Source organism: Pongo pygmaeus, chromosome 21, assembly GCF_028885625.2.
Source record: "Pongo pygmaeus isolate AG05252 chromosome 21, NHGRI_mPonPyg2-v2.0_pri, whole genome shotgun sequence".
Taxonomy (NCBI): Eukaryota; Metazoa; Chordata; class Mammalia; order Primates; family Hominidae; genus Pongo; species Pongo pygmaeus.
The window spans coordinates 54,104,387-54,130,654 of NC_072394.2; the positions used below are offsets into that span (position 1 = coordinate 54,104,387).

General features: G+C 46.9%; 1 protein-coding gene across 7 annotated transcripts in view; it reads right to left on the reverse strand.

The window, feature by feature from the left end:
- NFATC2 (nuclear factor of activated T cells 2) overlaps positions 1-26,268 on the reverse strand; it is a 175,140-nt gene that overhangs the window by 107,176 nt on the left and 41,696 nt on the right. For all 7 annotated transcript variants that reach the window (XM_054467755.2, XM_063659604.1, XM_054467752.1 and 4 more), the window contains exon 3: positions 21,644-21,815. In XM_054467755.2, the coding sequence (XP_054323730.1) occupies positions 21,644-21,815 (172 nt within the window). The remainder of the gene's footprint in view (positions 1-21,643; positions 21,816-26,268) is intronic.

Sequence of the window (26,268 nt, forward strand, 5' to 3'; positions counted from 1 at the left end):
AGTGATCCGCCCACCTCAGCCTCCCAAAGTGCTGGGATTATAGACATGAGCCAGCGCACATGGCTGGAAAGCCTCCTTTCTTGAAAAGACTGGAGTGTGACCGCATATTCACCTCAAAGAGAACACAGCTTCTCCATAATTTAAAGGGGTGAGGGGGACACATTCCATCGTAAATGCCCAAGAGAGAGCTTGTTGCTGTGTGAGAGTACAGACAGATCGTCTGTCCTCTCTGGGGAACTGTCTTATCCAGTTCTGAACCCGGGTTTTCTTTGATGACAGAAGGCAAATAAATTCTACAGCACTCATTTTTAGCAAGCATGGAGTTTGCCGGGACCAATGAAAATTGACTCACTCCCTCTTACAAATTCATGGAGTTCAATTTTGTCACTTTCTGTGTTTGAAGCCAACAGTAAACACCCACACGCACACCCCCAGGTGTAAGAGAGCTCATGTCCCCTGCACTGGCTGGGTCTACATGCCACCATGCCATCTGAAGGGGACTCTAACTCATACACAATCATCCCTCCTCTGTCCCTGTGGGAAATCTGTGGATCAGAGCGGACTCCCATTTTTCCTAGAAGGAGGATGCTAAGGTAGGAAGGTAAGGCCAGCTTTACAGTCTGGAGCATCTTTTTTATATTAAAAAGAGGCCTTGAGCAAACACTTGGACGTGAAGGTCAGCAAGATCTGGGTTTATTTTTCTAAGCATTTCCAAAGCAGGTTCCAAACCCCCACCCAGGGTCACCAACGAGATGCCCAGAGGAGCCAGGTGAGGAATGTGGGTGTGTGAACTGGGCCTAGTGGTGCTGAGACCCCCTGGGGGAGACAGATCCAGTCCAAAGGGAGGATCGAGGCACAGCTGTTCACAACTTGCCATGCAGCAAGCCAGCCATTGTTGCCAGATCTTCTGATTGTTAGAAATCCAACTTGGTATGAGAAATTTCCTAATTTGTAAATGTTGGTTAACTAGTGTCAGCTGCTGCTTAAAGCCCTGAGCGTGTCAAATGCCATCTGTGGACAGGCTCAGGCCTTGAGCAATCAGAAACAGGGTTCCCTCACCTCTGCACACTCCTGAAGCCTGGACCATTCTTCCTTTACATCCTGCAACCACCCCCCACCCCCTACTCAAATGTCACCTCCTCAGGAAGCTGCCCCAGATTCCCTGAGGCAAAATGAGCCTTGTGACCCAGAGCCTCACTACCTTCTCCTTCTTTTATACTCCTTACCTCTCTATTATAGGTCTTATCTCTATAAACAAAGAATCACTAACATTAATTGGACACATACTGTTAGGCCCTCTGCTTCAGTATTTATGGTAACCTCTTTTTGGGGTACTATCATCATCCCACTTTATAGGCACAGAGAAGTTAAGTAACTTGCCCAGGGTCACAAAGCCAATAAGTGGCAGAACCAGGATTCAAACCCAGGTCATCCGGCTTCATCTTTCCTGCTATTCTTTGTTCAAACAACCCGCTTGTGATCTCAATTATTTTCCCGTCTGTCTCTCCCAGCAGACTGGGCACTCCCTGAAAGCAAGAATTGATCTCATTTCTCCCTCTATCCAGAGTGCACAGTTCACACTCAGCGTCTGTTGACTGAATGGGCATTGCTGCCTATCCTGACTGCCCCGACAGCCCTGGAAGGCCCCAGGCAGGGTGGCGGGGGCTAGAATCCACTCCATTCTCAGCAGCTCAATGGGGTTCTGCAGAGGGCTTCAAGTGATGCTGCAAAGCCCCACACTGAGAAATGTCACTCCCATCCTGGCCCTGAGAGGGGACAGGGGCTTGGCTACAAGCTGGGACTAGTACCCAGGTTACTAACAAGTCCCAACAAGCTTCCCAAAGTCTAACTTCTACCAAACCAGGCACCCTCCGAGGCTCTGTCTCTGCCCAAGGCAAGCGCAGCAATGTGTCTGCCTCACGACTTCAACTTCGGGTCCAAAGTCAAGGTGCACTTGGGCCAATCATTCTGCTCCCTCCCGCAGCAAGAAAAATAACAATCCACCAAAAGATAAATGCAAAAAGAAGATGCACGTGAGAACGAGTCCATGTGGATGTGTAAGAACTCGCTCTAGAGACACAGTCACGGGGTTGCTTTAGGGCCAATGCATGAACTTAATATGATCCCATTTTTGCACAAGACTTTTCTGCATTTTTCACCCCAATATTACTTGGCTGAAACCCCTGGTCCAGCCCCAGACCACCGTTGTTCAATCCCTGCAAACAAGGCCACATTTGGATACTCATGGCTTATTCCATGCCTCCCCGCATGATGGACGTTCGCCTGAGTCCAGCCTCTGCAGCCACTGCCTTTCACTAAAGCAGATCCGTCCCCCTCCTTTGCTCACAGGGGAGTGGGGGGAACTGCTGAGAGTGGGGGCAGATTGGCCAGGGAGGGGGCAATTCAGAACAGGAAGAAGATGGGGTGAGATCTGAGAGGCACGCTTTGGACACAATAAACAAGCCTGCTGCCTTGTTCAGAAAGGGATCCGGGACCCCCGATCCCACCAGAGCCCTAAAAGCATTAGTTCAAAGTTAAAGTTAGATACACGCAAAGCTGCAGCCCCCGGGGGAACTCAGAGCTCAAAAACAATACTCTCTTTGACTCAAAAACCACAAGGGAACACCCACGGCATACTTCTTGATTAAAAAAGGAAAGTGAAAAATAAGGTTTTCTTTTTTTCCTTCTTAATCATCATAAAACTAACTTGTGCCTATTCCATCAAGTCACGACTTCTGTTGGCCTCAAGCGAGCCCAACTCACGTTGGCCACAGACACGAGGGGCCGGGAAGCTTGGGCATGTCCCAGTGAACTGAACCAGTCCTTCTGAATGGTTGTCATTTCCTTCCTCTGCTTCCTTTAGCACAGGAAAGCCACCAAGGAGCCGCCTACGCCAGCACATCCATCACCCGGACTCCCAGGGCACTGTTCATCTGAGAGGCCAGACACAGCGGGGCTCACCAACGCCTCAAAGCATCCTCTCAACCGCTGTTCTTGAGATAGATGAAGTACCTACTATGTGACAGGCACTGTGTTTGGGACTGGGGATGAAGCAATGATGAAGGAAATGAAGGATGAATGTGTGGCGGGGGGTGGATGAGTAGGTGGGTGAAGGGGTTGGAACGGAGGAGGAAAGGAAGAGAGAACATGTATCAGGCTATCGAAAAAAGAAAAAAACAGAGGCCAGGCATGGTGGCTCACGCCTGTAATCCCAGCACTTTGGGAGGCTGAGGCAGGCAGATCACTTGAGGCCAGATCACTGGCCAACATGGCGAAACCCCATCTCTACTAAAAATGCAAAAATTAGCCAGGCATTGTGGCACGCACCTGTAGTCCCAGCTGCTCAGGAGGCTGAGGCATAAGAATTGTTTGAACCCAGTGGGTGGAGGTTGCAGTGAGCTGAGATTGAGCCACTGCATTCCAGCCTAGGCGACAGTGAGACTTCATCTCAAAACAAACACCCAAGTAGAAAGACAGATGATGGCAGGAGAGAAAGGGGATCTATTTTGGTAGGAGAGTCAGGGGAAGCTGCTTTGAGGAAGTGACAATTGAGCTGACTGCTGAATGAAGCAGAGAAAGTAGCCATGTGGATAGCTGGGAGGTGTGAAAGGCACGTGCAAAGGCCCTGAGGCAGGAGCCTACCTGGAGTGTTTGAGGAATAGCACAGAGGCCATTAGCAGGTGGGAATGGAGTGAGGGAGTGAGTAAGAGAGGCAGGCAGGGTCCCAGTGACACGGCCTGGTCCACAGTGAGGAGCACAAGTCCACTCTGCATCTATACTACGGGAGGGGAGACACAGGAGGGCTCAGAATGGGGGCAGTGTAGACCAAGGTACACTCTGAACAGACCCTCTGGCAGCTGTGTGGGGAGCAGATGAATGAAGGGTGCAAATGGAGGCAGGGAAACCAGTTAGGAGGCTGTCACCCAGACAAGAGATGATGCTAGCTTGGCCCTAGGTGACAGAGGGGAGGAGGTAAGAAATGGTTGAGCACCCTACCCTGAGCCCAGCTCCCACACAGATGCACAGAACTGTGAGGAAGGCCAACAGGCCAGCTTGGTGCCCATAAAAGATCACAAGGCAAAGAGAAGCAGATGAGAAGGAGAAAGAGATTCAAAATCTAAAATGCGGCCGGGCACGGTGGCTCATGCCTATAATCCCAGCATTTTCGGAAGCCAAGGTGGGTAGATCACTTGAGGCCAGGAGTTTGAGATCAGCCTGGCCAACATGATGAAACCCCGTCTCTACCAAAAATACAAAAATTAGCCAGGCATAGTGGCTAATACCAGCTGCTTTGGGGGCTGAGGCAGGAGAATCGCTTGAACCCGGGAGGCAGATGTTGCAGTGAGCTGAGATCGCACCACTGCACTCCAGCCTGGATGACAGAGCAAGACTCCATCTCAAAAAAAAAAAAAAAAAAAAGAGAGAAAGAAAAAGAAATCTAAAACACTTCTGCTTCCTACCTACAAAAGCCTTACCTCAGGCAAGTCACAGTTCTCTGGGGCTCAGTTTTTTCATTTGTAAGATAGTAGAACCCAATTCATGGGGTTACAATGGGTAATGCAAGTCTTCACTTAGTGTCTGGCCTATTGTGCATGCTCAATAAGTAATACTTTTCTAACCTCTGCCTTTAATGATCTGAGTCGTGGCTCTGCCTATTTAGTTGCTGTATTATCTTTATATTAAAATTTCATATCATCTCTCCGAACCTCTATTTGGCCACTTGAAAACTGATCATGACAGTACCTACCCTCAAGTACTCAGTATGAGATTGAATGAGACAACTTTAGTTTAGCAAAAGGTCTGGCATGTAGGAATCCCTCAGTAAAATGATAACCAAAGCCCTCAGCAAAATGGTAGCTGAAACCCTCAGTAAAATGATACATGAATCAGACACACCAGTCATCCAACTAGATGATTTCTAAGTCTCCTTCTAGCTCAATTATCCCCAAACTCTTTAAAAAATTTTTTAATAAAAAAAAAAAACAGCCTAACAGCTTCAAGTCCCTGAATGAATCAACCCTGGAGCTGCAAGTTAAGGCAACCCAAGTTGAAGAGAAGTTGGAACTCCCACCTCAAAGTGAACAAAACTAAACATAGGCACTTCTACTTGGGTGATACCTATTACTCTGAGTCATAGAATTAAGTAAGTTTAGAGGTAGGAGGGAACTTACAGAGCCCTACCCACTCGTTTTAGAGCAGAGGCTCCTACAGCTCAGTGAGAAGTATGTGGGCTGAGGTTGCACAGCGAGGCTCAGGCAGAAGAGGAAGCCAAGAATGCTCCCACCCCTCCACCCTCACCCTCACCACCCCCCTCCACCCCCACCCTCACCACCACCCCACCCCCACCTCCACACTCACCACCCCGTACCCCCACCCCCACCCTCACCCTAACCACCCCCCACCACTCCCACCCCACCCTCACCCTCACCCCCACTACCCCCACCCTCACCCCCACTACCCCCACCCTCACCCCCACCCCCACCCTCACCCTCCCAGGCAGTCTGGTCAGTCAGAGGGTGAGAAGGAGGAAGCAACAAAAGCCTCCATCCAAAAGAAAGGAAAAGAATGGAGTGGAAATGTTTTAGACTAGCAGAAACACCTTTCTTGCTATCAGAGTTCAACACAAACACCTTAAGGGGCCAGGCAAGTAATGAAAATGAGCTGGGCAACCAGTGCAAAGACTGAGGAACCAAGTTCCCAACCTAAAGACACTCAAACACAGATGGTTTTTCTCTCTTAAACTATTATACCACCAGGGCCACTCACTGCTAGCTTGTCTGGCACTTTCATGCAGATTCACAGCACACAACTCTTCCTCTATACCTTTGGCAGGTATGTGTCAGAACACTGTCTTAATAAACCTGAAAATGTGAATGGCACCCTCATGATACACAGAGCTGTTGTGCAATGCACAGCCTGTGCAACTGTATCCAGTGACACACAGAAGATTTCCCTGGGTTATGAGTTGGGGACCTCTATCTACATTCCATGGTCTTATAAAAGACACTGAAATGCCACAGCAAAGCTGACATGGAAACCAAAAACCTCATTCACCATCAACACTTAACTCTTGAATCAGACGCAGCTGGCTCCAACCGCTGTACTGATGCTCAAGGTGGACACCATGCAAGCTTCTGCCTCAGGGCTTTAGCACTGGCTGCTCCCTCTCCTACCATGCTGGTTCCCAAGATAGCAACACAGCTTATTCCCTCACTACACTCAAAATTCCATCCAAACAGCACCCCTTCAGGAAGTTCTTCTCTAAATAGCATCCTCACCACTTCCCAGTCACTTTCCATCCCGCATTCCTGCCTTATTTGTCTTCTTATAGCTTTTTAAAACCTGACAGATTGTGGAACTACTGATTTGTTATATGTCCCCCTCCACCAGAAGCCCACCTCCATGAGAGCTCGGGATTTTATCTCTTCTGTTCATTACTCTATCTCCATCTCCAGTCAGCAAACTTTTTCTGTAAAGGACAAGATGGGAAACATTTTAGGCTCTGCAGGCCACACATACAGTCTCTGTTACAAGTACTCACCTCTGCTGCCGTGGTACAAAAGCAACCAGAGACAATATGCAAATATGTAGGCGTGGCTGTGTACCAATAAAACTTTATTTCGAAAAGCAGGTGATGCGCCAGATTTGGCTGGCATAGTTTGATGACTCTTTTTCTGGAATAATGTGTCTCAAACTTGAATGTGCACACAGATTAGGTTGCAGCAGGGCCTGAGAGTCTGCATTCTTCAGGAGCTCCCAGAGGATAACCAGGCCACCAATCCATGGATGAAACTGAGCAGGGAGCACCCAACACAATGCCTGGCATGTGGTACAAGCCCGATGTTTGTTGAATAAATACAAGAGAAGAGGAAAACCACTCATAATCCCACTCAACACTTTCATTGCTGCATTTTGACCATGGCACCATGCCCTTGCCAAACTATCTACTGCTCAGGTGTTATCTTTACTGTTTGGGGTTTGAGACAGGATCTCACTCTGTTGCCCAGGCTGGAGTGTGGTAGCCTGATCACAGCTCACTGCAGCCTCCATCTCCAAGTTCAAGCAATCCTTCTACTGTAGTCTCCCAAGTAGCCAAGACTATAGGCATGTTCCACCGCACCCAGCTAATTTTTTGTTTTTTGTGTTTTTTTTTTTTGGTAGAGACAAGGGTCTCGTAATGTTGCCCAAGCTTGTCTCGAACTCCTGGCCTCAAGTGATCTTTGTGCCTCAGCCTCCCAAAGTACTAGGATTACAGGCATGAGCCACCATGCCTGGCCCTGCTGTATCATTTTCTGATGGATAGAGGAAGGAGAGATGGATAGACACATGACAAGGCAAGTGTGTCCTGAGGGTTTATTTTATGTCACTAAGCCAGGGTTCAAGCAAAGGCAAGGTTTAATCAATATTCGCCTGATACAGGTTCCAAAAACTGTATTCCTAGAACAGCATTTACAGTTTTATAATAAATGTCAAATAGGAACATGGGATTCACTTAGCAGAAACCTCAGTTTCATGGGAAGGGCCTACTTCGTTAAATAAATGATGCCAAGAAGATCAATTCAGCTTCACTTCTTATTCAGAAAAATGAAAATGCAATGGCTTCCTAAGTTCAGCAGTAATAACTGCCTTGATCATTTATTAGGAATGTAAAATGTACTAAGCAGTATGCCAAATCCTTCATACATTATAATTCTGATAATGACGGCAACAAAGACCATGAATACAACCTCAAGCACAAACACAGACTATCTCTGGTGGGATGTTCAGAGAACCAATGGCACTGGGGCTTAGGAAGACGAGGCGGCCCCTAGGTATGAGGGAAGACCTTGCCCTGTACACAGCTTGTATTAATACCTTTCAAATTCTGCACCATGTGAATGCATTTCCCCAAAATCAATTTATGAAAGAAACTAGAGCAGTTTGCACTTGGTACTGTGCTAAGTGGTGTTTTACACACATTCTCATTTACTCCTGTAAAAATCCTAAAAGACAAGTAACATTCTCTCCAATTTGCTTCTTGGGGAAATTGAAGCCCCAAAAGGTCAAATTATCCTTGCTCACAGTCATGCCACTAGTATCAGGCTGGAGGGCAAGGGTCAGGTAGGTCCCATGACCGTCTCGATGTACCACCATTTGCACTGGGAGCTCATCCTCCTGGAGGAGGCAGGCATCTCGGAGGCGGGCATCTCAGAGCCCAGGCACAGGCCACTGGGCTCCCCAGGTTCTACTCTCAGATGCTTCTGGGCCCGGCTGCCCTGGCTGAGGCCACTCACATGAGGACATGCTTGGGGGTGTCAACAGCACCCCACAGTGAGGCAGCACCTGCTCCACAAGCCACTGTTGTTCTACCTCTGCCTGGGAAGGGCCTTCAGGCTGCTGTAGCCAAACACAGGGAGAGGAGGCTGGGGCAGGGTAGATACCAATGGATGACATGAGCCTGAACAACCTGATAAAGAAACAATCTGACTTGATGCTTGACCAGACTGGATTTATTTCCTGAATGTTTGAGACAGAGTCTTGCTCTGTCACCCAGGCTGGAGTGCAGTGGCGCAATCTTGGCTCACTGCAGCCTCTGCCTCTCGAGTCTAAGCAATTCTCCTGCCTCAGCCTGCTGAGTAGCTAGGATTACAGGCATGCACCACCACACCCAGCTAATTTTGTATTTTTAGTAGAGACGGGGTTTCTCCATGTTGGCCAGGCTGGCCTCGAACTCCTGACCTCAGGTGATCTGCCCGCCTCAGCCTCCCAAAGTGCTGGGATTACAGGAATTTTTGTATTTTCAGTAGAGACGGGGTTTCATCATGTTGGCCAGGCCGGTCTTGAACTCCCGGCCTCAAGTGATCCACCAGCCTCGGCCTCCCAAAGTGCTGGGATTATAGGCAAGACTCAAAGTGCCCAGCCTGTTTCCTGAATTTTTCAAAATGCTAGAGCAACAATGAGAGCCCCCAGGAGCAACCTGGAAAATTATCTCAAGGTCATTAAAGATTTCCATTTCTTCGCCACTAAAGAACTTACTCATGCAACCAAACACCACCTGTTCCCCAAAAACCTATTGAAATAGACAAAAACAAACAAACAAATGATTTTCATTTCTTCTTTGCAGCCTAAGCAGTTAAGAGCGTGGGCTTTTGAGCTAGACCCCCTAGGTTTAGTTCGTGGTTCCCCCAATTCCTGCGTAACCTTAGACAAGTTACATAGCCTCTCTGTGTCTCAAGTACTGCCTAGAAATATTAGGAGGATTACATCCATTTATGCATGGAATGCACTTAAACTTACTCAGTAAATGCTGTCTCCTCCCCCACAGTCATCAAAATAACCTGATATAGACTCAACTATGTGAGAACGGCAGGAGCTGAGTTTTGTGAGCTCAAGTGTGTAGGCGCAGGGGAAAAAAAAGACTAAAAAGAAATACGCCAGCAATAAGAGTAGTTCACTCCAGGTAATGAAGAGTGCTATCTAGTTCCTTTTTTTTTTTTTTTTTTTTTTTTTTTTTGAGACGGAGTCTCGCTCTGTCGCCCAGACTGCAGTGCAGTGGTGTAATCTCAGCTCACTGCAAGCTCCACCTCCTGGGTTCACACCATTCTCCTCTCCTACCTCAGCCTCCCGAGTAGCTGGGACTACATGCGCCCGCCACCATGCCCAGCTAATTTTTTTGTATTTTTTTAGTAGAGACGGGGTTTCACCGTGTTAGCCAGGATGGTCTCGCTCAATCTCCTGACCTTGTGATCCGCCCACCTCGGCCTCCCAAAGTGCTGGGATTACAGGTGTGAGGCACCGCACCCGGCCTGTCTACTTTCTTAATAATTTCCTGGGTATTTTGTTTTGTTTGTTTTTGGTGTTTTTTTTTTTTTTTTTTTTTGAGACAGAGTCTCACTCTGTCACCCAGGCTGGAGTGCAGCAGCACAATCTCAGCTCACTGCAACCTCTGCCTCCCAGGTTCGAGCAATTCTTATGCCTCAGCCTCCTGAGTAGCTGGGATTACAGGTACCCACCATCACGCCCGGCTAATTTTTGTATTTCTAGTAGAGACGGGGTTTCACCACGTAGGCCAGGCTGGTCTCGAACTCCTGACCTCAGGTGATCTGCCCACCTCAGCCTCCCAAAGTGCTGGGATTACAGGCGTGAGCCACCATGTCTGGCCATTTCCTGCACTTTTAAAAAAATGAATAAAGAATTAAAAATAAAGTAAAATAATTGAATAAAAATACAGGGGCACAGACACACAAATACATATCGGTGTACATACACATTGTATATATACGTGTATGTGTGTGTGTATACATATATGAATATATATAATTTATATGTGTTTGCATGTGTCTCTGTGTATACATATACACATGCATATGAATGAAATTTTTCGAACCTGTGCCAGTATTCAGAATAGGCCCCTGCTAAGCTGTGGGCTTGAGAACCACCCAGTGCGATGGAAATGGCTTGGCCAAAGTGCCCAACAGAATGCTTTTATGTTCAGCTCTCCCACATCTCAGATGCTTGGCCTTGAGGAAGTCCTTTGACCTCAAGAGTATCAGTTTCCCAGGCTGCAGGCTGGGCGGCGGCGTCGTGGCATCATTTAAGGACAAGAGCCACGCACAGAACACATAAGAAACGGTGAGAGGGAACGCCCTCCACACCGTCTGCCCCTAACTCAAACCCGTGCCAGCTCAGAGGTTGCGGCATGAAACTAAAGCCTCCAGATGTGAACAAATGCTCCTTTTTAAAATCCTAACACAATGGTTCAGAGGACAAATTAATAAGAAAAACAACGAGCCTATCTTGAGCTCTCATCGCAGGCAGGGCCCTGTTTTAGCACCTCACCAATATTAACCCATTTAACCTTTGCAATGACCCTGGGAGGCAGGCATTCATCTCAGCCTCCTGAAGAGCAATGCAACCTTGAAAAAGCCACTCAGCTTCTCCGAGCCTCAGTTTCCTCAGCTGTAAATGGGGTTAATGGCAGCACCACTCTCTCTCCAAGCAGTCACACAGGAAAAGCTCGGCCAGGGTCAGCCTGCTCATCACTGGCGATATTGTGCTCGTTGGGGAAGGTGAGGCTCAATGCCTCTGAGCCTTGGTTTCCTCATTCACAGAGCAGAGGCTGCATGCCTGCCCGAGCCATTGAGCCATTCCACACGATGCGCTTGTCAGATAGTAAGTGCTCAATAAACATGCATGACTATTGCTAGAGTTTGCCCATAGTCTTCTAGGAGGTTCAGAATGAATGACTTTGACATTCGCAATGTCTCCCGGGATCCAGAGGAAACAGGGCCCCGTGAGAAGCCATCACCTCCCTGTGTTCCTCCCCACCCACCCAGCTCCACCTCCCCACATGCTCCAGTTCATGACTTTATTGTCAACGGAGCTAGCGCCTTCTGAGGCTGTTAGGAGTCTCATTCATGGACTAAATTAGAAAATGTTCAGTGCTCAATAAAGAGGTCTTGGCCCCCACACCCACTAAACCCATAGGGTACCCAGAAGGGCGGCAGGGCCAGCTGGTGACACGGACACTCCTATGAACATCAGCCTCGGCCTGCGGACGGGTTCCAGCGAGATGGCTCGGGGCCTGCGAAGTGGTCCCAGGTGTGGTCATGGTCCCCTCTTGTGGCATGTTGCAGCTGACAGGTGCTTAGAAACCCACCTAAAGCAGATGACTCATTTCCCATATAATCAGAGAAAAATCAGCTTCACTTAAGGTCCCTCAGTGGAGAGGGCGGAGGCAAGGGCAGGACTTGAACACCTGACCCTAGGTCCAGGACCCAGGTCACATGGCCAGCCAGGTACTGCGCTGAGCTGCTGCAAAGGACCCTTTCTAAAGCCTGTCCCATCTCACTCTCACATTCAGCCCCAGCTGGAGCGCTCCACAGGCGCCTGGGCTCAGCCCATGTGCTCATTGTACCCCATGCCTGGGGCGTGATGCTGCTGCCAGCAGGCGGATGAATGAGTGAGCGGGTGAGTGAAAGATAAGAACCCAGAAGTTCAAAGCCAAGGCCAGGGCTTCATTGCTGACCAGCTGCCTGACTTTAGGTAAATGAGCTTCACTTCCCTGTGCCTCTCACCCCTCGTCGAATGGGAATAATAGCAGCCCCGACTCACCATGTGGTTGCAAGGATGAGCTAAGATCATGTCTGTAACAAACAGCATGTAAATAAACAACTCTCAGAACTCTCAGAGCCCCCTCCATATCATAGCGTGGTCTCAGACATGGTTAATTCAACCAGAAAAAGCTGGAACAGGCTCAGGAATCTAAGGCTCGTAGAGCTCAAAAGTGATCTATGTCTAGATGGCCTTCTCTCTCAACAAAAGAACAACAGATGAAACGCCTTCTCTGTGCCAAAGATCACACTGGGAACTTTTGTTTAGCATCCTAACCATGCTCAACAAACACAAAACAAATAGCCTGACAGACGTAAGTCTACATCACTTTATCATTGAAGAAACTACTGCCCAGTGAGTCTCCCAGAGTCCCAAAGCTACCAAACCCTAGAGCTGCCTCACTTTGAACGACCCGCTTCGTCTACTTCCAAGAGGCAGCACGGGCCAGTGGTCAACAGTGTGGGCTGCGGCTGCAGACGTCCTATGCCTCAATCAAGCAGCACCGCGCGCCGGCTGGGGGTGACCCCTCACAAGCTGCTTACCCGCACTGTGTCCCAGTTTCCTTGCCTGTAAAATGAGCATAGTAACCCTACCACCTACACTCCATGGTATCGCTGCAGAGACTAACTAGGTCACTCTAAAGAAAGCACACGGTGAAGTGTAGCTCCGGCCATTACGCCACCCTGCCCAGCACACACGAGGGCCCCAACGTTTATTTGTCACACAAATAAAGTTTCTTCTATATTGTTCCTCTTGGTTGCCAGAAATACTGCAAGTTTCAGACTTAATCTTCCTTTTGGCAACAGCTATTTCTCCAAGATTCTGGAAGCCTTCTGTTTTCTGCCTATGTCTGGGGACAACGCTTTACTGAGGCTCATTCCTGACAATTTCCCTTCTACTGCGGGCTGAAAGCACCCCTCAGTGAACCTCCGTGTCTTCGGTTAGAAGATGAGTTAGCATGCGGGCCGGTCTCACCACGCCACCTCTCTGCCTGCGCCAGCCTGGACCCTGGCGCGCCCTCCCCCCTCTCTCCACCTCTCACCTCGGAGGCCAGCATGCGGGTCTCAATCCTTTCACAACGCCATCCTCGACCACTGCGGGCATCCCTCAGCCGGGGACACATGCGGCGAGGCAGAGAGCAGTGCCACAACTGGTCCACGGGTGCACCTGGTTTGGACTGCAGTCTTTTTCAAATTTTAATGAAATCACCAGTCTCATCAAAAGACTGGTATAGACAAGGAGGAGGTGGTGAGGACGGCTCCTCAAAAGTCGGCTCAGAACCCCCACATTGCACACCCCGCTCTGCTACTCCCCACCCCATCCCCGCCTCCATCTTGAAGTGAAAAGGCTACAGCAAGTCACCTCTAAAAGATGCCTTCCCTCCGAAAATAGCAGGAGTCTCAGCAGGGATGAACAGGGTCCCTAGAGACTCTGGCCTTTCCCAAGGCTACAGCCCCAGACAGACAGATGCCACCCCTCTTGCAGCCAGTCTCAAAAAAATCCAGTTAGCCTGACTTTCAAATCATGCTCTGAATCTAACCCCTTCTCCTGCTCCCCCATGCCCCCACCCTGGTCCAGCCACCACCCCCTCTGGCCTGGGCCTCCGCAGCAGCTTTTCCCTGTCCACCCCCCAGCAGAGGGATCCTGCTGACACCTAGGTCAAGCCAGGTCCTCCCAGGTCCCGCCTCGCTCAGAGTCCAACTCCTCTAACTAAACATGTGCGAGGCCCACGATCCGCACCCCCATCCTTCCCCTTCCCCTGCCCTTCCCACACAGGCCTCCTCTCTGTTCAAGATGTCACCCAACTCAGCCCTGCTGTCCCCTCAGCCTGGAGAGGTCCCTGCAGCTTCCACGTGGGCACCTCCTTCTTTGCCCAAATGTGGCTTTCCCAGGGAGGTCCATCAAACCATTCCCAATTCTCCTTGGCCTGATAGTTTTCCCCATAGGACTTATCACCTCCCAACATACTATTTCATTTTCCTATTTAACATACTATTTAATTTTCCTATTTATAAGCTATATTGCTATCTCCCCCTAGCCAGCACATCAGCTCCATGGGGCCAGGGATTTTTGCCTGTGTGGTTCACTGCTATATTCCCAGTGCCAAGCACACAGTAGGTGCTTGGTAATTATTTTTAATAAATGATCAAATGAACCCCAGTGATCTCAGAACACTCTCCTCCTCCAATTTTTTGGAAGCCTGAGCGACCTGGCCACCACCTCTTTCCCTTCCCCTCCCCATGAGGTCCAGTGGACCCTTCTGTAGATGCCAACACAGCAGCTCTAATCAAGACAAATTAGCATCAGCAAGAACTGCTTCCTGTCTCACGTCCCCAAAGACAAAATTTTATTAGACAAATAGAAGCCAACACACCCAGCCAATTGCTGAATGCACACTGCTTACTGTCACGAGTGCAGCTTTCACCTGGAAAGGAAAAAATCCCATCTGGCTTGCTTCTTCCCTTCCTTAGATATCATTTCAAGTAAGTTGCAGTTAGCATAAAAGCTGAAATCCAACAGAATGAGCATCCACGTCCCATAATCCATTTTATGAGGTTTTGAAAGACTGGAGACTTTACCAGCTCCTCCAGCCCAGGAGGCAGTAGCCTGGACAGGTGGGCCTCAGGGCCTCACTCACCTCCCTGCAAAGCTCATTACTGTTACCCGGAATGAAACGGCGATCGGGTTTCCGCATCTGCAAGGAATTCCTCCTAACAGAGCTACCCATGTTTTTTCCACATGTCTGAACATCTGCTTGAAAGAACCAAGAGGACCCTTTGGAGGTGAGTGCGACGCTTCCACGTTCTCATATTTTGATCACTCCCTAAAAGGATGGCTGATTATTCTTTCCATTAAACATGCATCCCAGAGAGTTGTAAGAATAACGTTTTTGAAAGCCCCAGCACAGGAATGGATAAGGAATATAACAAAGGATCCCCTCCAGGGAATTTCTGTGCAGAATATGGTTAAAGGGTTTGGAAGCTGCCAGGAAAGGATTAAATGACAATGGCGTTATACAGGCCACTCTCAACTGGGATATTATTAGACCTCATAAGCTGAAGAACTATGGAAACACTTAAAGCCCAACCTTGCAAAACCGCTCTGAATGGATGTTTTGTCCACCGGAGGACCACTGCATCCTGTCCTGAAACAGGGCGAGGAATGATGGCAGGGCTCCACCAAAAAGCGTGTGGCTCTTTTGAGATGAATAGAGCGAGGAATGATGGCAGGGCTCCACCAAAAAGCGTGTGGCTCTTTTGAGATGAATCAAGTGGTTCCCCTTCTCATCTGATACCTGCAGACCAAAGTCAGGCTTGTGCATTAAGATTCCTTGGTTCCTCTGAAAGAACCCCAGACTTGTTCTACTTCAATAAGATTTAGAACTTTTTTGTTTGTTTTTTTAGAGACATGGTCTCACTCTGTCACCCAGGCTGGAGTGCAGTGGCGCAATCACAGCTGACTGCCGCCCTGAACTGGGCTCAAGCGATCCTCTTGTCTCAGCCTCCCAAGTAGCTGGGATTATAGGTGTGAGCCACCACACTCACCTGAGATTTAGGGCTTTATAAGAGAAACTACCTCGATCCGGCTGTTTAACAGGGTTCGTTCCCTAACTAGACAATTCTTAGAAATCATATAAATATAACCTCTCTCTTATCTCCCTTCCTATTTGATAAACCTTGAAGTAGCACCATTCCTATTTACTCCAGATGATGTGAACTTAAGCATATTCGCCATGAGCCAAATTCAACCCAAAGTTTGATTTAGTGGCCAAAACTGAAAAATCAGAAATTTCACATAAAAATCCCAACTCCTAGCTCTTGGGAAAGAAAAAAAAAAAAACCTATAAAACCTGGCAACATTCCACCCACATTCCCACATGTCACAACCTACAGGGACTGAACAGCAACTGCCTCCTGAGGCAAGACTCACATGCCGCTCTGCCCTACTCCCCACCACCCCCTATTGCTCCCTGACATTTGGCCAGTTCAGTCATTTCCTTTCATTGCCTGGCCCTCCTGGGCTTGTCTGTTTGTGATCTTGTTTATACAATCTCTTCTTTGCTTCTTCCTTAGTCCACTGCTTCTAGAGAGAGGCATGTTATTATTGAGAGTGTGGACAGTCAGTCCTTGCAATTGGGTGCTTGCTGAGGCCTCTGGTGATGGAGCGTGTGGCCCTGAGGCATCCCACAGGCCTGAGAGCAAGTTCAGGACTTTGCTTCTGAGCTCCAAGCTCATATATCCAACTGTCTCCTTGACATCTTTGCTCGGATGCCTTGGAAGCCCTTTGTACCTTCTGTGCCCCAAAGGGAACTTGCAATCTTTCCCCAAGAAAACACTTTCTTTCCCAAGTCCTTCTCCGCCATCCATCCAACCGAACCATCCACTCAGTTGCTCCTTTATCTCCCATACCTCAGTCCTGAAGATCACATCATAGAGCCCACAGCTTCCGCTCCCACTGCCACCTTCTAGTCCTTACCACCTTGATCTTTCCTCTGGCACTGCCACAGGCTAACAATCTCATCTCCCTGCTTCCTCCATAACTTCTTCTAATCTAGTCCCCAGGGAGAAGCCTGAGTGATCTTTAAAATGTTCAATCAGAATCAAGTTCCTCCTCTACTCAAAGCGTATCACGTCTTCCCCTTGCCCCGGAATAAGCAAAATTTCATCTCCTCACCCTGGCTTTTAAGCCCTGCACAGTTTGGGCCTGCCAACCATCACCCTGCAAGCTAAACTTGAATGACACTGGCCCTCCTTCAGCTCTTTAGCCACACACAGTCCTTCCCTGCCTCAGGGCCTTTGCATGTGCTATGCTGTGTGTAGAACACTCTCCCCCCACCACCAAGAGAGACAGAGAGCACAGAGGAGGAGGAGGAGGACATCATTTGTCTCTTTGCTAGTTCTATGACCTGTTCCAGGTCCCAGCTGGCAAGTCACCTCCTCAACGAGACCCTCTTTCTAAAGTAGGTCTTCCAAGTACCCTCTCTTGTCATGGTTTGTTCTGTAGAAGCAGTTCCTCATAAGTGGTGAATCCAATGGACAAGCTTCTAGTCAGCCATTGCGTCCCACCCTCAGTCCAGGCATCAGCCCACAGACCCCCTCCAAGTGGCTGCCATCTGGCCTCTCAGGCCTCCCTGACCAACTCAAACCATCCTAGTCCACTTTTCTGCAGCCCCTGAGCTCCCTCAGGGCATGAGCTGTGCTGATCTCACCAACGTTGTATCACCTGCAACCAGCACAGTGCCTGGCACACAGCAGGTCCCCAGTGAGACATTCCCCATACAAATGAGTCATGAGATCTGACAAGCACTTAAGGTTTGGGAACAAACTTTCTCCCAAGACCAAGTACCATTCAAAAAAAGCAATGAAGAGAACAGCTGAGCATGGCATATGTTTAAGATTTTTAATTGTATACTTACAGATAAAAAATGAAATGGTCTTATACTCATTTTCTTTTTATATAAAGAGGAGCTTAAAACCACTAGGCATGAAAAAAGAATGAAGTTCTATAGTGTGGCAAATAAAAGAGAGAAGGGTGGAGACTGAGTAACTGAGAGGGGAGAAGAGGCTGTGGTTCAGAAATAGAAACAGATACAGAGATAAAGAGTGAGACAGAAATCAACAGAGAAGCTGGCGGAAGCATTCAGGCAAGGTACAAAGCAGGCTACACTGCTCTTCTGGGTATGAAAGGGGCAGTACTTCAGATTCCAGAAGGAGTTTTCACACTCCCTTGAAGGTTAAGAGGAGCAATCCTCTTAAAGTCCACTCTTTTCTCCATTTTTCCAAGAAGTTTTTTTTTTTTTTAAACTGACTTCCCATGCTAAAAATCAGGAATTAGCATGACTTATTTTGAAAAAACATAATCTATTCAAATGACTTTTTTAAAAGACTCCCCTTTTTGTCTTTTAAAGGGACTTGTCTACAAGTTTTTAAATCATATATTGGATCTTCAAAGTTATAGGCACTTGGGCCAGTTGTGGTGGCTCACACTGTAATCCTAACACTTTGGGAGGATGAGGTGGTAGGATCACTTGAGCCCAGGAGTTCAAGACCAGCCTAAGCAACGCAGGGAGATCATGTCTCTACAAAAAAGGAAAAAATTAGCTGGGCATGGTAGTACACGCCTGTAGTCCCAACTACTCAGGAGGCTGAGGTGGGAGGGTCACTTGAGCTCAGAAATTCAAGGCAGCAGTGAGCAGTGATCATGCCACTGCACTCCAGCCTGGGTGACAAAGCAAGATCCTATCTCTAAAATAAACAAACAAGTAAACAAACAAACAAACAAAGTCACAGGCATGAAGAGGGAAGAGTCCTTGGGAGCTATCAGAGGGAGAGGCACAAATTTCAGGGACAGCCTAGCAGGTGTCTCCTGGACTGTACACTCAGCCCATTCCCTTCTCTGGAAATTTCCAGGCCCCAGCCCCTGATGAATGGGTGAGCTGAGCCTCACTCCTCATGCAGCCCAACCTCCAAGCCACAGCCTACTGGACCAATGGGCGGCACCCTCCCAAGTCAGGGCCAATCAGCATCTCCCTGAGAATCAGGATTTAGGCTCCCATGAGGCGATGACAAGGCTCATACTGGAACAGCATGCAAAACTAGGGGGAAGGGAGTGGTCTGCAGGAGGCGTGGGCATTTCCCGTTCAGGCTTTTTCTGCACAAGTGAGAAGGCAGGAAGAGCTGGTCTGCAAAGAGACGTGGATGATCAGATCTACTGTGCTGCAAATAGAGCTTGCGGTATCCAAATCCCAGCTCCACCATTTAATAGCCATAACCCTTAACAAGTCCTTGACAGCTCCTTGACCTGTTACCTGCATCATAAGGCTCTTTTGAGGATTAAATAAGTTAACACATATACAGCACTTGGAACAGGATCTCACAGGCAGCAAATGTTTTCTAAGTGTTTATTATTACTATCATCTTGCCAAAATGTAAGCTCATCATGGTGAGAATTTCCAGCTGTTTTGTTCATATCATAACCCAGAATCGAGCACCATGCCTGGTACATAGTAGGTGCTCAATAAACATCTTTCAAATAATCAGTGAATGAAGATACCACACAGCCAGAAATGGATACAGATTCTCTCTCCTTAAGATTGTTTGGCCAATGCATTTAATGAGCAGATTCATTCTCCAAGTACTTGTTGAGTGCCTGCTATGTTTGTGGCGGCAAACTGTGCTTGATGCTGATATACAATGAAGAATAAGAAGGAAGTTGTGGTCTCTTTTAAACAAAGCTCATGGTCTAAGAGAGAGAGACATTGACGAAATAATTATGCAAATGTTAGAATTACAAGTAGTGGCAGGTGGCATGAAGGAAAGGTGCATGGAGCTCTGGACACATAAAACAGAGCACTTGGCCAGGCATGGTGGCTCACACCTGTAATCCCAGCACTTTGGGAGGCCGAGGTGGGTGGATCACTTGAGATCAAGAGTTCAAGACCAGCCAGACCAATATAGTGAAACCCTGTCTCTATTAAAAATACAAAAATTATCCAGGCATGGTGGCACACACCTGTAATCCCAGCTACTCAGGAGGCTGAGGCAGGGGAATCACCTGAACCCAGGAGGCAGAAGTTGCAGTGAGCCAAGATTGCACCACTGCACTCCAGCCTGGGTGACAGAGTGACAGACTCTGTCAAAAAATACATATATATATACTACATAAGGCAATTGCTCTCAGGATTGGACGGCAGGAATCAGAAGACTGCGGTCCCCAAGGGAGAGGAAGTGCACAGGCGAGCCCACCTTCATTTCAGCTCTCTGCCTGGGGACAGCTCCCCTGCCACGTGCAGGAAGTAGCATCTGAGCTGAGCACAGTGGTCCCGCTGTGCTGAGGATTCCTGAAATAATCCTGGATTCCTGGCACCACTCAGAGTGCCAGGCTGTGGAAACTGCTGGAATCGGTGGCATGAGAGAGGACGAAGCTGCTGGGGGAACCCTCAAGTCTTTGGCCAAGGGCTGGGCTGTGTAAGCACAGGGAGAGATAGTGCGAGGTTTACCAGAGAGGGGCTGCTATGGGGCGGAGAGAACAGAGAGACTAAGAGTGCAGCGGAGCGGGCATATGGGAATTCCAGCCCACCAGATTAAAGAGACCTCCCTACCAAGCATCCAAAAAGGCCATGCCTTCAGAACAGGCACATGCCTCAGAGGAAGGGCTACTCCAAGCCTGCCCTAACGGGGCCTAAAACCAATCCTCAAATAAAATACAGAGAAGACAGTTTAAAAGCTAAGCCCCATCAAGTTAGATACACCTTGTGCTTTCCACAGATCCACCTGATGAAGCATGAAACAAAGTTCAGAATGTCTACCACATCCAGTATATATCATCACAATATCAGAATGCAGTCGACAACTACTAGACAGGCAACACAACAGGAAAATGGGACTCGTGGTCAAGAACCAAAACTCAATGAATAGAAACAGATTCCAAGATGGCTATGATGTCCAATTTAAAAAAAAAAAAAAAAAAGCAATTGTCAGGACTTACAAGTTCTCAATATTATCACAGATGTCCTCAATCAGAGGTACACATGCAAAGCACCTGTGGAGATTTGGGGAGTTTGCTGTTTTTCATTTGTTTGTTTGTTTACCTGGGCTTTACTCATGTTATATAGTTTCTAATTTAGTTTCAGAATGCCCAATAATCTGAATTTTTAAGAACCACCCTAGAGGTTCTGATGCACACTATAGATTAAGAACCAGGTTTTATCATATTAATAGGATACTTCTACTTTAAGGCAAATACCAAAAAAAGTTATATTAATTTAAATGTATTAAAGGTTCTAGTTAATTAACTTGTTAGTGGGCACCAGTCAGTTGTTCCTGGTTAACCAGATTATACAATTAAGAATATTTCAACTCCAATTATTTTGGGGAAAAATAGGCACACTTCTCTACTTATTTTGAAAAAAAAAATCTGAGGTTAAATCAAAAGCCACAGACACACAAAAAAGATACTGATTAAGAAAAAAACAAAAGGAAATGCTCATGGCAAAACGTAAACTTAAAAAATCAGAGTACAATCTACATGTTCACTGTAGAATTAAGAAGAGAAATATATGGTAACAGAGGCTGGCGTGTTTGTGAATAGAAAAAAGGCAATATATCAAAATACTAATATAGCTATTTTAGGTAGTTTGATAATGTATAGTTTTAATTTTTCTTACTTTTCTGTATTTTACAAAAATTACCATTTTTCCTTAATGAACTCTTCATCTGAAACTTAAGATGATGGTTTCAGAAACCTTCTGTCAACACACAAACCTCTGCAAAACTCTAGCAGTTTCTCCATCAGAAAGAGAAGGGAAGAAGCATCCAGGCACATGAATATCATTTCTATCCTTATCCCACTCAGGAAGACTTTCTCTTCTGGCTTATGAGTAGCTGGATTAGCTTCTAATGCCAATTTAATCTCATATTTCTCATTCCTTAAAGGAGTAAGAGGCTGAGACACATACCTCACCTTAACAAGCAACAAACAGTGGGTCAGCAGAAGTGAATCTCTTAGTGACAAACACCACACACAAAAGGAAGAGCATTCAAGTCCATACCTGAACCACAGGGTGGCCTCCAGTTGGAGCTTTGACAGCCCCTCGGCTGCCTTCTGTCTCATAGTGGGCCCGGTGATGTGGCTTGGGCTGCACCTCGATCCGCAGCTCATAAGAGCCTGACTGACTGGACAGCGGCCACTCAAGTGGAGGGAGGGATGCAGTCACTGGGATGCTAAAGGAGAAAATAAAATCAGCCATGTGTGCAATAAACCAGAATTAGTCAACTTGTACAATAATTGTAAATGGCCCCTTTTCTGAAAATCATGGATACAGTCATGTATTGCTCAACAATGAGGATACGCTCTGGGAAATGCACCATCATGTGAACATCAGAGTGCACTTACACAAACCAAGATGGCACAGCCTACTACATACCTACACTGTATGGTATAGTGGCTCCTAGGCTACAAACCTGTATAGCATGTGACTGTACTGAATACTGTAGGCAATGGTAACACAATGGGAAGTATTTGTGTATCTAAATGTATCTAAATACAGAAAAGGTACACTAAAAATACAGTATTATGGCCGGGTGTGGTGGCTCATGACTTAATCTCAGCACTTTGGGAAGACAACATGGATGGATCACTTAAGCCCAAGAATTTGAGGACAGCCTGGGCAACATGGAGAGACTCTGTCTCTACTAAAAATACAAAAAAAAAAAAATCAGCCAAGCAATGTGGTGCATGCTTATAGTCCCAGCTACCTGGGACGCTGAGGTGGGAAGATCATCTGAGCCCAGGAGGTCAAGGTTGCAGTGAGCTGTGATTGCACCACTGCACTCCAGCCTGAGGGACCAGAGTGAGACCCTGTCTCAAAAAAAAAAAATGAAACAAAACAAAACCAAAAAACAACACAAGGCTGGGTACAGTGGCTCATGCCTGTAATTCCAACAGTATGGGAGGCTGAGGTGGGCAGATCACTCGAGGCCAGGAGTTCAAGACCAGCCTGGCCAACATGGCGAAACCCTGTCTCTACTAAAAATACAAAAATTAGCTGGGTTTGGTGGGACATGCCTGTAATTCTAGCTACTCAGGAGGCTGAGGCACGAGAATCACTTGAACTTGGGAGGTGGAGGTTGCAGTCAGCCGAGATTGCACCACTGCACTTTAGCCTGGGTGACAGAGAGACTCTGTCTCAAAAAAAAAAACAAAAACATAAACAAAACAGTATTATAATCTTACGGACCACCCCCATATATGGGGTCCATCACTAACCAAAATGTGATCATGGGGGGCATGATTGTATGTGAACAAAATGCTGAGGCAGCACATATTTCTTAGACATGACAGGTTAGAACTGTTCACAGGGTAGAGATCTTTCTCTTTGCTTTCTCTTCCACCTTGATGAAGACAGTGTGAGCAACTCCTCAATTAATGAAGCTTATGTTAGTTCTAGCATATTTCTAACTGCTGTCCCTTCTTTTCCCCTGGGAATTTTGAAAAGCATCACTATGGATTTATGTCACCATGTCCTGAGTTTTCACATATGGCAGAAATCATTCATCAGAGTATTCTTTCCCAGTTAGCTCAGGGCTGCTAGGAGCTGACACTATCAGCTGGGCTTGGTTAAGCACTTGCAAGAAAGCCAATTCTATGTCTTCTCTATCACAGCAGTACCAAGGGGAGCACAAGGGGTAGCACCTCCATAAACTTCATCTGTACCAGAGTCCAACTTAAACATTTCATCCAACTTATAATCATATCCTCCCTATGCAAGCAAGTCTCCTGCCCTTCTTTCCAACCACATTGCCTCCTGAAATCCCTCTTACCCTGCAGTCTTTTTTTTTTTGAAGTTTCATATTCTTTAATTGTGAAATATCTAAAATGGATTCAAATGGACTAACATTATCAAATAGTCACTCACATCTAACCATATGATTTCCATATAGTTTGATACAATGATAAAAAGAAAACAAAAATTACAATGAAATAGAGTTGACTTTAAAGAATATTTAACTATTCATTCATTTATTGACTACCGCAAATTTTTCATTCTCTAGAGCTATGACATGAACCATGAAGTATATTTTTAATTTTTTCTTTTTTTAAAAGATGGGCTCTTGCTGTTATCCCGTCTGGAGTACAGTGGTGCAATCACAGCTCACTGTAGCCTCAAACTCCTGGGGTCAAACTATCCTCCTGCTTCAGCCTCCTGAGTAGCTAGGAACACAGGTGTATGCAACCAGGCCTAGTTAAGTTTAAACATTTTGTGGGGGGCCAGCTGGGATTACAGGTGTGAGCCACTGTGCCTGGCCACCCTGCAGTCTTAGGGTATCCAAAGTGCCTTTATTTTACCTTAGTTACAGTGCCAACATGCTTTCAATCTTCTGACTGCAACCAACGAGCCACACGTGTCAAACACTTTTACCCATATCGTGTATACAAGTGAAAAGTTTTTAAAGGTTTACAAACTATGACTCCTTAAAAAACCACTTCAGCCCTGTATTAATATGCTTTAAAGCACCAAAAATTTTGTGAGAAGAAAATTCAGCAGCATATCCCCAGGTTCCAATTTATACTTTTGTTTGGTTCTGACATAGGTATTTGATGCTGAAATACAATCTGAAGAAGTAGAGCATACCTGTAATCCCAGCACTTTGGGAGGCTGAGGCGGGTGGATGATGAGGTCAGGAGATCGAGACCAGCCTGACCAACATGGTGAAACCCCGCCTCTACTAAGAATACAAAAAAAAAAAAAATTAGCCAGGCATAGTGGTGTGTGCCTGTAGTCCCAGCTACTTGGGAGGCTGAGGCAGGAGAATCGCTTGAACCCAGGAGGCAGAGGTTGCAGTGAGCCGAGATCACGCTACTATACTCCAGCCTCAGCGACAGAGCGAGACTCCGTCTCAAAAAAAAAAAAAAAAAAAAAGGCCGGGTGTAGTGGCTCACACCTGTAATCCTAGCACTTTGGGAGGCCAAGGCAGGCAGATGACGAGGTCAGGAGTTTGAGACCAGCCTGACCAACATGGTGAAACCCCATCTCTACTTAAAAAAAAAAAAAAAAAAATCCAGGTGTGGTGGCGCATGCCTGTAATCCCAGCTACTCAGGAGGCTGAAGCAGGAGAATCACTTGAACCCAGGAGGCAGAGGTTGCAGTGAGCTGAGATCGTACCACTGTACTCCAGCCTGGGCGACAGAGTGAGATTCCGTCTTAAAAAAAAAAAAAAAAAAAAAAAGAAGAACAAAAAAAGAAGTAGAGCATCAGAGCCAGCCTGAAATTCTGATTTGAATTCCAGCCCTCTGCTGAGTTGCCTATATAACCTGAGATCAATGTTATCAAGAAACTTCCCTGATGCCCCATCCCCTCAACTTTATAGAAGATTCTTGCAAAGACCACATCGGCTGACACAGATTGGTACTTGTGAGGAACTAAAGGACTCTGACACTCAAAACCTCTCTGATCAACATGCCTAATGGAGAGGAAAGGATTTTGTAAACAAAGTCTCCAATAAGTATATCATAATCATATTTTATAGCAGTGTCCCTCCCTACTCTCAACCACTAAATAAAATCACGGTTTGGAGACTGACCTGTATACGTAGCACAAAGAACAAGGAGTTAAGAATCCCAGATTCTAATTTTCAATGTAGTCATTAACTAGCTGGTGATCATGGGGCTTGTCACTTCACCTCTCTGAGCCCAAATTTCTCAATCTGTACCAGGGGTTAGTCTTGATCAGGATTTTCTTTTTTTTTTTTTTTTTTACAGTCCATGTCCGTGTGGTATGGGTGTGTGTGTCTAGTTTCCACCTCTCTCCCCAGTGACTAGCACAGTGCCTGGCTGCATTTCATAAAAGAATGAAGGAAAAGTGAATGCAGGGTAAAAGAGAAGGAAAGCAGGAAGGAAAGAAAAAGGGAAAAAGAAGAAAAGGACGTTTCCTTTTTATTTTTATTTATTATTATTATTATTATTTTTGAGACAGTTTTACTCTTGTTGCCCAGACTGGAGTGCAATGGCGCCATCTCAGCTCACTGCAACCTCTGCCTCCTGGGTTCAAGTGATTCTCCTGCCTCAGCCTCCCGAGTAGCTGGGATTACAGGCATGCAACACCACACCCAGCTAATTTTGTATTTTTAGTAGAGACAGGGTTTCTCCATGTTGGTCAGGCTGGTCTCGAACTCCCGACCTCAGGTGATCCACCCGCCTCGGCCTCCCAAAGTGCTGGGATTACAGGCATGAGCCACTGTGCCTGGCAGCATTTTCTAAGATAGCCCTGTGAAACTTCAGTCACTGAACTCAGAACACTGTAGCCAAATGGCCTTTGAAATCACCGCATATTCTGTCCACATTAAAGTCTCTGAGAAGGCCTGCACACAGGCACCTACTTAACTCTGTTAAACCCAGAAACTCCTTTTTTTAAAGACACAACAACTGACATACTGCAGCCCTGGTGTTCTCAGAACCTGCTGTGGAGGAAATGCCAGGCTGGATGCTCCCTGCAGTCCATTTTCATCTGGTATGGGGGTGAACAAGGCCCAGCGGGCAGGGCCCGAGGCCACCCTCAACCCCATACCAATCAAAAGAGCTCCACCTTTATCTATTTGGGGACTCAATTTCTTTTTTTTTTTTTTTTTTTTTTTTTTTTTTGAGGTGGAGTCTCACTCTGTCACGAAGGCTGGAGTG